The sequence below is a fragment of the Zootoca vivipara genome, chromosome 1 (assembly GCF_963506605.1).
Source record: "Zootoca vivipara chromosome 1, rZooViv1.1, whole genome shotgun sequence".
In the NCBI taxonomy this organism is placed as follows: domain Eukaryota; kingdom Metazoa; phylum Chordata; class Lepidosauria; order Squamata; family Lacertidae; genus Zootoca; species Zootoca vivipara.
The window spans coordinates 91,763,169-91,775,686 of NC_083276.1; the positions used below are offsets into that span (position 1 = coordinate 91,763,169).

At 44.3% G+C, this 12,518-nt stretch overlaps 1 protein-coding gene across 4 annotated transcripts in view; it reads right to left on the minus strand.

Annotated features, from left to right (window-relative positions):
• Window positions 1-12,518, minus strand: part of MYLK (myosin light chain kinase) — a 185,879-nt gene that overhangs the window by 20,745 nt on the left and 152,616 nt on the right. For all 4 annotated transcript variants that reach the window (XM_060275899.1, XM_035129122.2, XM_060275882.1 and 1 more), the window contains one exon: window positions 10,983-11,136. In XM_060275899.1, coding sequence (XP_060131882.1) covers window positions 10,983-11,136 — 154 coding nt within the window. The remainder of the gene's footprint in view (window positions 1-10,982; window positions 11,137-12,518) is intronic.

Genomic DNA, 12,518 nt, shown 5'->3' on the forward strand with positions numbered 1-12,518 from the left:
GAGACAGAAGGGCAACCTATCATGATGCCAAACATCCTTTTTGGAAAAACAACAACTAATCGAGTTTTCCCCCCAAAAAACAGAAAAAGATGTTTGCATATTTGTGGGAAAGCCTCTATTTAACTAGTGCTGAACACAACAATCCTAAAAATATTTACTAAGTAATGGCTGAGTTGCACAGTCTCTTGAGCCAATAGCAGCAGTTATTCTTTTTAATTGGACTTGTAACTGCATTGTTATGGGTTGAAACGGCTGTGTAGAAGCTAGATGCTGCTGGCTGCAAGCTATAAACACATCAGTTTTTTGAACATCACCACAGCATTACAGCTTTACTAGCAAAGGTAATTCTGCTTGAAAGAAAATGCAGCAGCTACTCAGCTCAGCAGATAGCAGCAAGCAAGCCAAGCCAATATAGGATGATTAAAACATGTGGTAGAGGTTTATCAATGTCTACTAGTGATGGCAATGTCCAAGTTCAGAAGCAGTATATCACGAAGCAGAATTGAATAGAGGTGGACTCTCCTTCCTTGTGAGATTTTTTTATAAAAAAAACTTATTAATTTTTTTTATTAACATATACAACACATACATTTACATTTACACAGTACATATCACAACACAATACCTTATTTTCATAACATAAAACATACCTACATCCTATATAATAATGTCCATGTTGTCCCTGCGTCCAGTTGTCCCGTGTGTCCCTGGGGTACTGCGCATGTCCCCCAGAGACACAGGGATTGGACGGAGGGACAACCAGGGACACAGGGATTGGACCCGCGCTCTCGGGACACAGGGAACAGCCAACTGCCGCTCCGCCAACCGCCGCTCCGAAGCCCAGTCTCATGCTGGAGGTGCGCGGTGAGGCGGCGGGGGAGAGAAGCGCTCCCCCCCCCGGCAGCCTTGCCGCACACCTCCGGCATGGGACGGCGCTTCCTCGCGGAACCCGAGGAAGCCGAAGCGGCAGCGGGCGCGGAGGGAAGCCCGCTTTGGCTTGGCGGCGGCGGGAAGAAGGGGAGGAATTCCTCCCCTTTTTCCCGCCGCCGCCAAGCCAGTCCCGGAGCCGAATTGCGGCGCGGCGGGGTTTTTCGCCGTTTGCCTCCCCCTCGGGGGAAGGCAAACGGCGAAAAGCCCCCGCTGCGGACTGGCTTGGCGGTGGCGGGAAGACCCGCCACCGCCAAGCCAGTCCCGGAGCCGAATTGCGGCGCGGCGGGGTTTTTCGCCGTTTGCCTCCCCCTCGGGGGAAGGCAAACGGCGAAAAGCCCCCGCTGCGGACTGGCTTGGCGGTGGCGGGAAGACCCGCCACCGCCAAGCCAGTCCCGGAGCCGAATTGCGGCGCGGCGGGGTTTTTCGCCGTTTGCCTCCCCCAGGGGAAGGCAAACGGCGAAAAGCCCCCGCTGCGGACTGGCTTGGCGGTGGCGGGAACATCCCGCCACCGCCAAGCCAGTCCCGGAGCCAAATTGCGGCGCGGCGGGGTTTTTCGCTGTTTGCCTCCCCCAGGGGAAGGCAAACGGCGAAAAACCCCCGCTGCGGACTGGCTTGGCGGTGGCGGGAAGACCCGCCACCGCCAAGCCAGTCCCGGAGCCGAATTGCGGCGCGGCGAGGTTTTTCGCCGTTTGCCTCCCCCAGGGGAAGGCAAACGGCGAAAAGCCCCCGCTGCGGACTGGCTTGGCGGTGGCGGGAAGACCCGCCACCGCCAAGCCAGTCCCGGCAGGCCGCTTCCTCTAGCGCCCGTTTTTAAACGGGCTAAAATCCACTAGTTACTCTATATTATACCTACCTATACTATATATACCAACTCACCTACACACCTACCCCACACGAACACCCACAAAGTGACTTGACTTCCAGCCATTCTTGTTTTGCTACTTTGTTTTTCCAATTGGCTTAAACTCATTTCGTTATTTCTTTAATCTCTTCTTCTATCTTAACTTCTCCTTTAGCTCTAATCTTTTTCTGGATTCACTCAATATCTGTCAAAATTTCTACTTTTTCCACATAGCTTTTGATGTATTCCTTAAACATTAGCCCACTCCTTATTCACTTTTTGTACCGCATCTCCTCTTATCCTCCCTGTTAATTTGGCAATATGAAAGTATTCCATCATTTTAGATGTCTGTTTTAGTTGGGGCACTGCTGCTTTTCCAAATTTTGGCAATTAATAACCTTGCTGCCGTAGTTGCATACATAAATATTGGTCTGACCGGTTTTTTTTTATTTCCTCTGACATGATACCTAGGAGAAAGGATTCTGGTGTTTTTTTTCCAAATGAAAATCTAAACATCTTTTTGAACTCGTTGTAAATATTTTCCCACTATCTCTTTGCACTCCCACTATCTCTTTGCACTCTCACCACATGTGTAGAAATGTTCCTGTCCCGTTGTTGCAACAAACATCACTACAGTTTTTATAAATTTTTGCCAGTCTAACCTGTTGGGATTCCTATACACTGGCGAGCTACGCAGCTTGAGCCAGGCTAATGATGTTATTCGGTTCGTTTCCAGGAGAAAGGAAGTCCTTATCTCCCTATGCTCATGTGATGTTTTTCACTGTACTCTGTACACTTTCTCTTTCGGCTATGCAAGATGCCAGACGCTACGTTGCATCTCTCTCTCTATAATAAAGTAGTTAGACACTACTTATTGATTCCTGTGTGTTGTTCTTCAAGCTGAAGGCAATCACAATTTGGTGCACTCCCGGTGGCCGGGTGTGCTCTGGCTTCTGTTAGCTACGTGGGGCAGACTCACATCTGGCCCCGCCGGCTACGGAATGCTAACATAACCGGGGTCAGGTACCATCTGTATTGCATTTTCATTACATTCTCAATTTGTAGCATGCCATAAATTTAATATCCCTTTTCCACAGCCGTTCCCAATGGCTCATCATAATATTTTCCCCTAAATCCTGGGCCCACTTTACCATCACTATCTTCACTTGCTCCTCCTTTACCTCCCATTCTAGAAACAAATCATATAGTTTGGAAATATGTTTACTTTTAGATTGGATTAAGTACTCATCCAATATTGAAATTTCTTTCTCAAATCCTTTTCATTTATCTTTTGCCAATCTCTGATTAATTTGAAAGTATTGCAGCCAATTGTTCAAATATTTTTTAACTTCCTTATATTCTTTCAATTTAAGTTTATTATTTTCCTCCTCCAGTAATACCTTATATGTTGCCCAGTTGTTGTTCATATTTTTTCTCTTTACAGTCATGATTTCTAAGGGTGAGGTCCACCAAGGTGTTTTGGGTTCTAGGATCCCTTTATATTTCATCCATATTTTATACAATGATTTCCTTACAATCCTTGTGAGATTTTAAGCAGAGGTTGGATGGCCATCTGTCTGTCATGGATAATTTAACTAAATGCATAGCAGGGGATTGGACTAGTTGACCCTTGGGATCCCTTCCAACTCTATAATTTTATGATTCTATGTTCTTATGTAACACCAGCTGTTGGGAGCAACAACAATGCAGGGCTATTGAATTTATAACCTGCTTGTGGGTTTCATAATCTGCTTGGGCCACTGTGGACTTGATGGCCCATTTGTTTGATCCAGTACTCTGGCTATTGTGCTCTTATGACGTCAGTGGAACTGGCTCCAAAATACAGATGGTGCAGACTGATGTCAAAACAGACAAATTATGTTATTGTTAAGGAAAGGAAAGGGACCCAGGTGGCGCTGTGGGTTAAACCACAGAGTCTAGGGCTTGCTGATCAGAAGGTCAGAGGTTCGAATCCCTGCATAAGGGTGAGCTCCCGTTGCTTGGTCCCAGCTCTTGCCCACCTAGCAGTTCAAAAGCACATCAAAGTGCAAGTAGATAAATAGGGACCTCCGGCGGGAAGGTAAACGGCGTTTCTGTGCGCTGCTCTGGTTCGCCAGAAGCAGCTTTGTCATGCTGGCCACATGACCTGGAAGCTTTCTGTGGACAAACGCCGGCTCCCTCGGCCTATAGAGCGAGATGAGCACCGCAACCCCAGAGTCGGACACGACTGGACCTGATGGTCAGGGGCCCCTTTACCTTTACCTTTAAGTAAAGGAAGATAGAGGTTGGATCTAGACACATTAAAAAAGGCATTACAGTACAGGAAAACATATTCTTAAGCTCATAATGGAAAATCAAATTGATGAAGGCTCAAACTCTACAGCACCATCTGGCATTGCATGTTTATAACACAGATATAACAATATAATTGCCTGAATGTAGCTGAGTCCAGAGACTGAACCTGTGCAATCAAAAGTGGTATTTGTTTATTTGATTTTGTAACAAGAAGCTCTGTAAATATTATACAAAAACCTATTTTGGGGTAGGTTTTTTATTTAAGTAAATGTTGTTTATGTAGATATAATTTAATTTTAATAGTAACAACAATGAAAATTTTGTTTTGGATAAAACCTGATACATCTTTGATCTCATGGATAATTTCATATTTGCTTAGACCCTTATGGTCCAACCTTTCATTTTCAACATGCAGAGTCTTTCAAAGTCTCTTTCTCAGCATCTGAGCAGGGAGGGCAACATCAGTCTTACTGACTTTAGGCCAAAGTGTAGGCATTCAGCAGAGACTTGTGTGTGGGAACCTGGCTCCCTCTTGACAATCTAAAAAGCAGCTGAGAGAGGGCATTGTGCTTTTAACCAAAAATAATGTATGTCCCACTAAATATTCCTGCAATCACATTTCATAACAACTTCAAGTACAGGGAAAAGTCATTACATCTGGAAACACTGCAAGCAAATGGATGTATTGTGGCCGCTATTATTGTGACTAATTTGTATTGTGGTTGAGTACTAACAGACTTGAAACAACCAGTAGATCTCTACCTTCTGCTGAAAGAGAACGGATGTTTACTTATTCTTCGGTATGAACTGATTAGATAGGTAGGACTAAGATCCAAAATCAACTTTTGAATTTATAGCTATATTTAAGTAGTCTTGTACTATCCTATTAATATGCACATTGTTACCTCTCTTTAATATAGAGTACAAAGCCTCAGCACCAAGTAAAATTATCCAGATGCAGATGATAAAAATTTAGAGTGTTTTTCTTTATACAGTGGCAGGGCCATCTTAAGCATATTGGGCGCTCCGGCGCCGTGGTGTGAAGATCGCTCCGGCGCCCCCCCCCCCCGCCCCGTTTCCCGCCACGGCTGGCTGGCGGGTGCACCCAGTCTTGCCTTAGAGCCGGCCCTGTTCAGTGGTACCTCGGGTTACAGACGCTTCAGGTTACAGACACTGCTAAACCGGAAATAGTACCTCGGGTTAAGAACTTTGGTTCAGGATGAGAACATAAATCATGCGGCAGCAGCGGGAGGCCCCATTAGCTAAAGCATACCTCAGGTTAAGAACGGTTTCGGGTTAAGAACGGACCTCCAGAACGAATTAAGTTCTTAACCCAAGGTACCATTGTAGAACTGTGCAGTAGATATATGTGTGTCTGTGGAGTGTATAGATGCACAGGCCTTTCACTGTAGTCTTGTATATCACATGGAACTTGGTGTTTAAAGCCCGAAACAGCCTCAGTCCTGTATACCTGAAAGAGCGTCTCCACCCCAATCGTTCAGCCTGGACACTGAGGTCCAGTGCCGAGGGCCTTCTGGCAGTTCCCTTGCTGCTTTGAGAAGTGAGGTTACAGGGAACCAGGCAGAGGGCCTTCTTGGTAGTGGCGCCTGCCCTGTGGAATGCCCTCCCAGCAGATGTCAAGGCAATAAGCAACTATCTTACTTTTAAAAGACATCTGAAGGTGGCCCCGTTTAGGGAAGTTTTTAATGTTTGATGCTGTATTGTGTTTTTAATATTCGGTTGGAAGCCGCCCAGGGTGGCCAGGGAAAACCAGCCAGGTGGGCAGGGTATAAATAATAAATTATTATTATTATTATTAAAAATTATTATTGAGGTGGAAAAGACTAGGTGTGAACTCTCTCCCTCTCCCTCTCCCTCTGATGTACCAGTTTCACATGCGCAGGGACCATTGGATCAGAGGGCACTTTCAAAGCATATATGTGCAAGTCTCATGAGTGCTGTACTGAATGCTTCCTTGCATGCTTACACTGGCTCAGATAAAATGAAATGCTTTTTACAGGGATCCTCAGGTACAGTTTGGGAGATAAGAGACATACAAGTTATTTAATAATACAGCTAGTGGGACTTCTTTCCTATATCTTCACTTTGTAACTTAGAAGCTATTGCTTTTTTGGCTTACAGCTTCCCAAGCTCCAACTGCCATGGTTGCTGACTGGGTGTCTTCCACTTGGGGACTCTGTATCTGGAGGTAAGTTTTGCTTCAGAAAGGAAGCACCACGCTCAAGGTAGTCCTCTTTAGATACCTTGGCTACTTTAATTTGAGTTATCATATTACCATTCCACACTATTATTAGCTATTGTGATATTTGCCTGCCAGATGAAGAGCAGACATAAAGCAACAATTAATTCCTTTCCATGGGTTAGGCTGTTTAGCCAGAGAAGGTATTTAATATACTGCTAAAGCCTGCTGGATGATGTCCATGCCGACATTGCTGGCAAAGACTGCACTTGAGATTCATCTGTGGGAGAAAAATGAAACCATAAAAGGCCATAACTGAACTCTATGTTACCGCTCTCAGAGTGTGTGTGTGTGTGTGTGTGTGTGTGTGTGTGTGTGTGTGTGTGTCACTGTAAACTGCTCTGCTTTCATTAGAAAAAAAAGTACCATGCAGCTTATATTTCCAAGGGGGGGAATGGGCTGTAATTTAAAGGCATTATTCTGTATAGATGTTGATGAATTCTATCTTTAGCATAAACATGGGAAGGGGGAAAGGGCAACTCTTTTTTTTTTAAAGCACTTAGGATCCATCTTTACATAGCTATCAAGTTCTTCAGTGAAAAGAACTTTCCCCTCATAAAACAACAGTTTTTCTCAATATATTGACTTCAGTGAACTTCCACTTTTAATTCTCCGTGAGAGCTTCTGTGTGTCATTTTAATGCACCACAGTGATCGTGCTGCTTGTCCTGTTGCTTCTAAAACTTTCAGGCTCTGCTTTTTCCCACAACCAGGAGCAGATTGTGCCCATAAGCTCTTCTGAACAACAATGAGCGCTATAGACTTCATCTTTTTATATAGACGCTTATATTTTCAGGATTGTATATGCTAATTGCCTTCTGGGTTCTGTGGTGTGTATATCTGCCTTTATGGGGGAGGAAGGAAGTAGCACTTATGAGTAAAATACATTAAGACCCTAAATATGATTTGGCCATATATGTATCAGTTAAGGGCTTCAAAACCACCAGTAACATTTGAAAAACTATAGATAATTAGATAACAATTAACAGTGTGGTGGCCAGCCTTTATCACTGGTATCTTTCTTTTTCTGGTTCCAGTGTCAGGTCAAATCCATTAGGCAGAATTGGGCTTTTTTTCGCAATGCAATTATATCTGTTCAAAGCAGTCACAGAGATAAAAGTTAATTCGAGGCTATTTAACCCACCTGTGTTTGTTACCACAGTAATAAGATTAAGAACTTGTAATATCCCGAGTCATAAGACATATGATTAGACATATGATTAGACCTTCAAAAGCTGACTTCCGGTCTGCCGCGCCGGAGAAAGAAGACGCAGGGACTGCGAGCTCCGCAGTCCCTGGCATCGCGGGGGGGGGGGGAATTCCGCGGGGCGCGCGGATTCCCCACAAGAACTTCGGGTCGAGCGTCCCGAAGGCTCCGAGACCGGCGGGCTCCGTTTTTGGCGATTCCTCTGCTGCCCGGGGACCCAGTAGAGCCCCCGAGAGTCAGCGGAGTTGGAGTCGCGGGAGCCATTTTGGTCAACATCGGAACCTCCACAGAGCGAAGCCCCGAGTCTTCTACCGGGCAGCGGCAGATTCTCCCAAGAATTTAAAAGACATCCGTAAAGTAAGTGAAATCTTCGTGGGGACTTTTTGAACTCTAAATTTAACAATTTTGGAATATCGGAAGAGATTTAAAAACGGGAGTCGATCTCTTCCTAATGGCTGAATAAGAGGTGCATTAAACATTCCAAAGCCGAAAAAGATACTTTGTCTCTAGCACCTGAAAGAAACAAAGACTTTGTATCCCTTTACAAATCCCGGTGCCGCTACCTCCCGAGGATCAGTAAGTGCACAAAGGGAAGATTTCATTTGACAGCTGTCAAAGCTGTCAAAATTGCTAAAAGACAAGGAAATCTGTAAAAATTTGTTCAAAGTTCTATTGGCTGTAAGACCTTATTAAAAGATAGGTATCTGGACCTAAGAGACGATTTTTTGTGGAAAATTTAAAGACAATGGTTGGAATAACCAAGATGGAGGAAAGCGTGTGCGAATGGAAATTTCCAGTGTGCTCTACCTCCTAATCTCCTGCCAGTTTGTGGTTAGAAGGAATGAAAACAATGTATTCATCAAGCTTCCAAGAGTCAGTTCTGAACTATTTAGAGATTTTGAAGGACATTAACAGGACACTGCAATACTCCAGTCTAACATGTTCAGAGACTTTGATTCAAGAGCAGGATATAGAGGACAATGTGAAAAGCCTACCTGAAAGTAAAGAACAAGAACTGGACTTTGCAAAAACTGAGGTGGATTATAAAAAAGGTGACTTGGAGGAAGAACAACAAGGACTTGAACAGGAAAGTGACAGCTGTCAAGAACAACAAAATGAATTGAAGACTGAAGAAAAGAGGGCTTTTGGAGGGGCTAAAAATTGGGCATGGGTAACCGAGGGAAAGGAAAGGCAGAGGGAGGGGGGGACAGAGGCCTGGATCTGGAAATGGGAAAGAATGGGTGTGGGGTAAAAATGTTTTAGTTAAAAAGCATTTTGGTGATTGATTAACGGTTTCTGGAATCTTGGCTTGATAAAGGACTGCTGATTCAAGAGGGGAAAAGGACATCGGGAGGAGAAGGGGGAGCGATTAGGTATTAAATTTTAGTTTTCTGGAGGAAGGTAGAAGAATGGCTTGGGAAACAATTTTTAGATTGGTATTAATATGACTGCGTTCAGATAAGTGTTTGGATGGAGGGCCGCCTTCCCCCTCTCTTTGCTCAGAAGCACCTGGTGGCAGGGGGTGCTCTGGGGAGGAGAGGGGGGGTGGAGGGAAGCCCAGACACAAAAATGGAACCTTTGAAGTGCTGCGCCTCACAGGTTCCTCTTGTGGCAGGAGGGGACTTGTGGGGGGGCGGCATGAAGAAGCACCTAATATTATGAGATTATGTTAATTGGTCTTCTCTCAAGATGACTGCTTAGGCAACTACTCATATGGGCCAGATTTGATCTGTGCTATTTCATCACAGCAACTGCTTACATTTAAGATAAGATAAGATGTCATTGTGCCCTTGCGGGAACAATGAAATTACTCGGTTGCTACATCCACTCAGATAAAGCATTCCGCATAATCCAAAATTACAAAACCTAATTAAAAACAGTAAATATAATACAAAATAACAAGTAAAATAAGATGACTTCTTTAGTCTTTTAAAGCAGGGATTCCCTAATAAGAGTGATCTCATGCACAGATTCAACAGTGCATTAGATGGTCTGAGCAAAATGAAAAAAATCCTTCAGTAGACCTTAAAGACCAACTAAGTTTTTATTTTGGTATGAGCTTTCGTGTGCATGCACACTTCTTCAGATTCTTCAGTGTATCTGAAGAAGTGTGCATGCACACGAAAGCTCATACCAAAATAAAAACTTAGTTGGTCTTTAAGGTGCTACTGAAGGAATTTTTTTATTTTGCTTCGACTCAGACCAACACGGCTACCTACCTGTAGTTAGATGGTCTACTGATTCTAAATGAAGGCTTGAACTTTCCCTGGCATGCTAAATGAATCTCTTTCCCCAACAGAAGGACTTTCCAATATACCTATATGTAGCTCTCTTACTGCTAATTTCTAGGTAAAAAAACCAGGTGATGTGCATTTAGATCCTAGTGGGCATGGAAAATATATCCTTACAACAACTCACATTTATGACCCTTTCCAGAGCAGGTTTTCAACTGCCAAGAGACTGAGGTAAAAATCAGAGCCTTTAACTACACAAATGTCTTTAAAATATCAGACCTAGTGCTATCAATCATTAATTATCAAGATTACAATTTATATTACTCAATTATAAGTGACCTTTAGCAGGGCCGTCTTAAGCATCCCTGGCGCCGTGGTGCGGCGGATACCTCTGGCGCCCCCCGCCCTGTTTCCCAGCGCGGCGGGCGGGCTCGGCGTGCAGCGTGGCTGGCGGGCGCTGCTGCGTGGTGGGCGGGCGGGTGCAGCGTGGTTGCCGGGCGCTGCTGCATGGCGGGCAGGCGGGCTCAGCGCGCAGCGTGGCTGCCAGGCGCTGCTGCGTGGTGGGCGGGTGGGTGCAGCTCGGCGGGTGGGCGCTGCTGCTGCGTGGTGGGCGGGCGGGCTTAGCATGCAGCGCGGCTGCACGGCGCCCCCCAGCCTGGCCGTAGGGCGCCCCCCACCCTGACCTTTAGAAAGTATTGAAGGAAAACAGCTACCAGATTTTTAGAAGACATCTGAAGGCAGCCCTGTTTAGGGAGGCTTTTAATGTTTAACAAATTAGTGTATTTTAATGTTTCTGTTGGAAGCCGCCCAGAGTGGCTGGGGAAACCCGGCCAGATGGGCGGGGTATAAATAATAAATTATTATTATTATTATTGAAGGAAGAATATATTTTTTTCTCATTTTCACCATTGAGAATAGGGGATAAATTTTGTTCAGTTCACATTTTAATACAAACCTGCCCAATTCACATTTCTTGAAACACGCAAACTAAAACACAGCTATCTCACAATATTTACACTTCTCTGAATTCTGTGATGCAGTTCTCCAACCAAAAAAGGACTCAAACTAAGGGATAAACTAGTTTGGAAAATAATGGGAAAATATGGAAAATAATCATTCATTGTTTTCCTCCATAATTAATTGCATTGATTCAAGTTTGAGGAGCCCAGGTCACTTATCAACATTAACTACAAAAATAATAATCCAGTTTACTTACCTACAATGGTGAGGTTAACCTGGGCTTGTCTGCTGCCCAGTTTGTTTTCTACTACTAAAGTATAACAACCACAATGTTCCTGCTTAGTGGAGGAGATAGTTAGCTTACTGCTGTTCTCAGCATTCTCAATTTTGATGTGTTCACTCTCTTGGATCTGCCAAATTAAAGAGATAGGTTAAGGCAGGCATTTTGAAAATATAATTTAAAGTCAATTTAAGGAATTGTCAAACACTAAAGAAGTGGGACGTGTATGTTTGGCAGGACTCACCAATCTGTCTTATCCCTTGATATCACCCTTTTGTTTGCTCTCTTAGACCCCGTTCCCGTTGCTTAGATCACCAGTCAAGCAATTTGTATAATACTGTATGTTTTAAGTAATAAAACTGTGCAAAATTATTTATTGTGTAAAATAGTTATTTCATTCAACAAACTGGGTACATTCAAAACATTGTACCCATTTTACAGAAATGAATTATAACTAACAAACAGCAAGACTGGTCATGAATTTCTTCAAATCTCTAAAGGGCTATCACGTGGAAGACGGAGCAAGCTTGGTTTCTTCTGCTCTGGAGGCTAATACCTGAACAATGGATTCAAGTTACAAGAACAGAGAGTCTAACCAGAGCAGTCTTGAGCAGGTCGGGCGCCCTGGCACTGAGGTGCAGAGATCGCTCCGGCGCCCCCGCCCTTGCAGCGTGCAGCGCCCCGCCTGCCAGCCCGGCGCCCTGGCACCCCGCCCCACTGGGACTATACCTAGAGCCGGCCCTGAGTCTAACTCAGGCACCCCCAAACTTCGGCCCTCCAGATGTTTTGGACTACAATTCCCATCTTCCCCGACCACTGGTCCTGTTAGCTAGGGATCATGGGAGTTGTAGGCCAAAACATCTGGAGGGCCGCAGTTTGGGGATGCCTGGTCTAACTAAACACCAGGAAGAATTTTCTGACAGTAAGAGCTGTTCTACAATGGAATGAACTCCTTTGGAAGGTGGTGAACTCTCTTTCATTGGAGCTTTTTAAACAGAGATTGTATAGCTGTCTGTCATGGATGTTTTAGTTGAGATCCCTGCATAGCAGGGGGTTGGACTAGATGACCCTCAGGATCCCTTCCAACTCTACAATTCTATGAAGCTAAGATGAGAATCATGGTCAAAAATGTCAAGAATATTTAGAACTTCATTTTCATGAAGTTTAGTAAATAAGGGCAAGCAAGAGGTTAGATACTTAAAAAAAAGCAGCACAGTCTGTTCTAAATATGGGAATAGATAGTAGCGTCAGTGTCCTCCCTCCACTTCCTGTTAGATAAGAGTTTCTCTAGCTCATCCAGAGTTTCATTAAAAAATGAAGGTTATTTAGTTTGGCATGTCCTGCTGTACATTTTGAGACAACAAAAAATCATGAAGGTCTTAGTAACAAAGTCTATTCTGGCAAAAGACTGCAAAAGCTAGCTTCCTGTAGCTGATCCTGTAGGAGTAGTAATAAATTCACAAGATCTCAGGAGGATTTCAGTTCTCAACAGGCTTTGTTTTGTCTTTATCA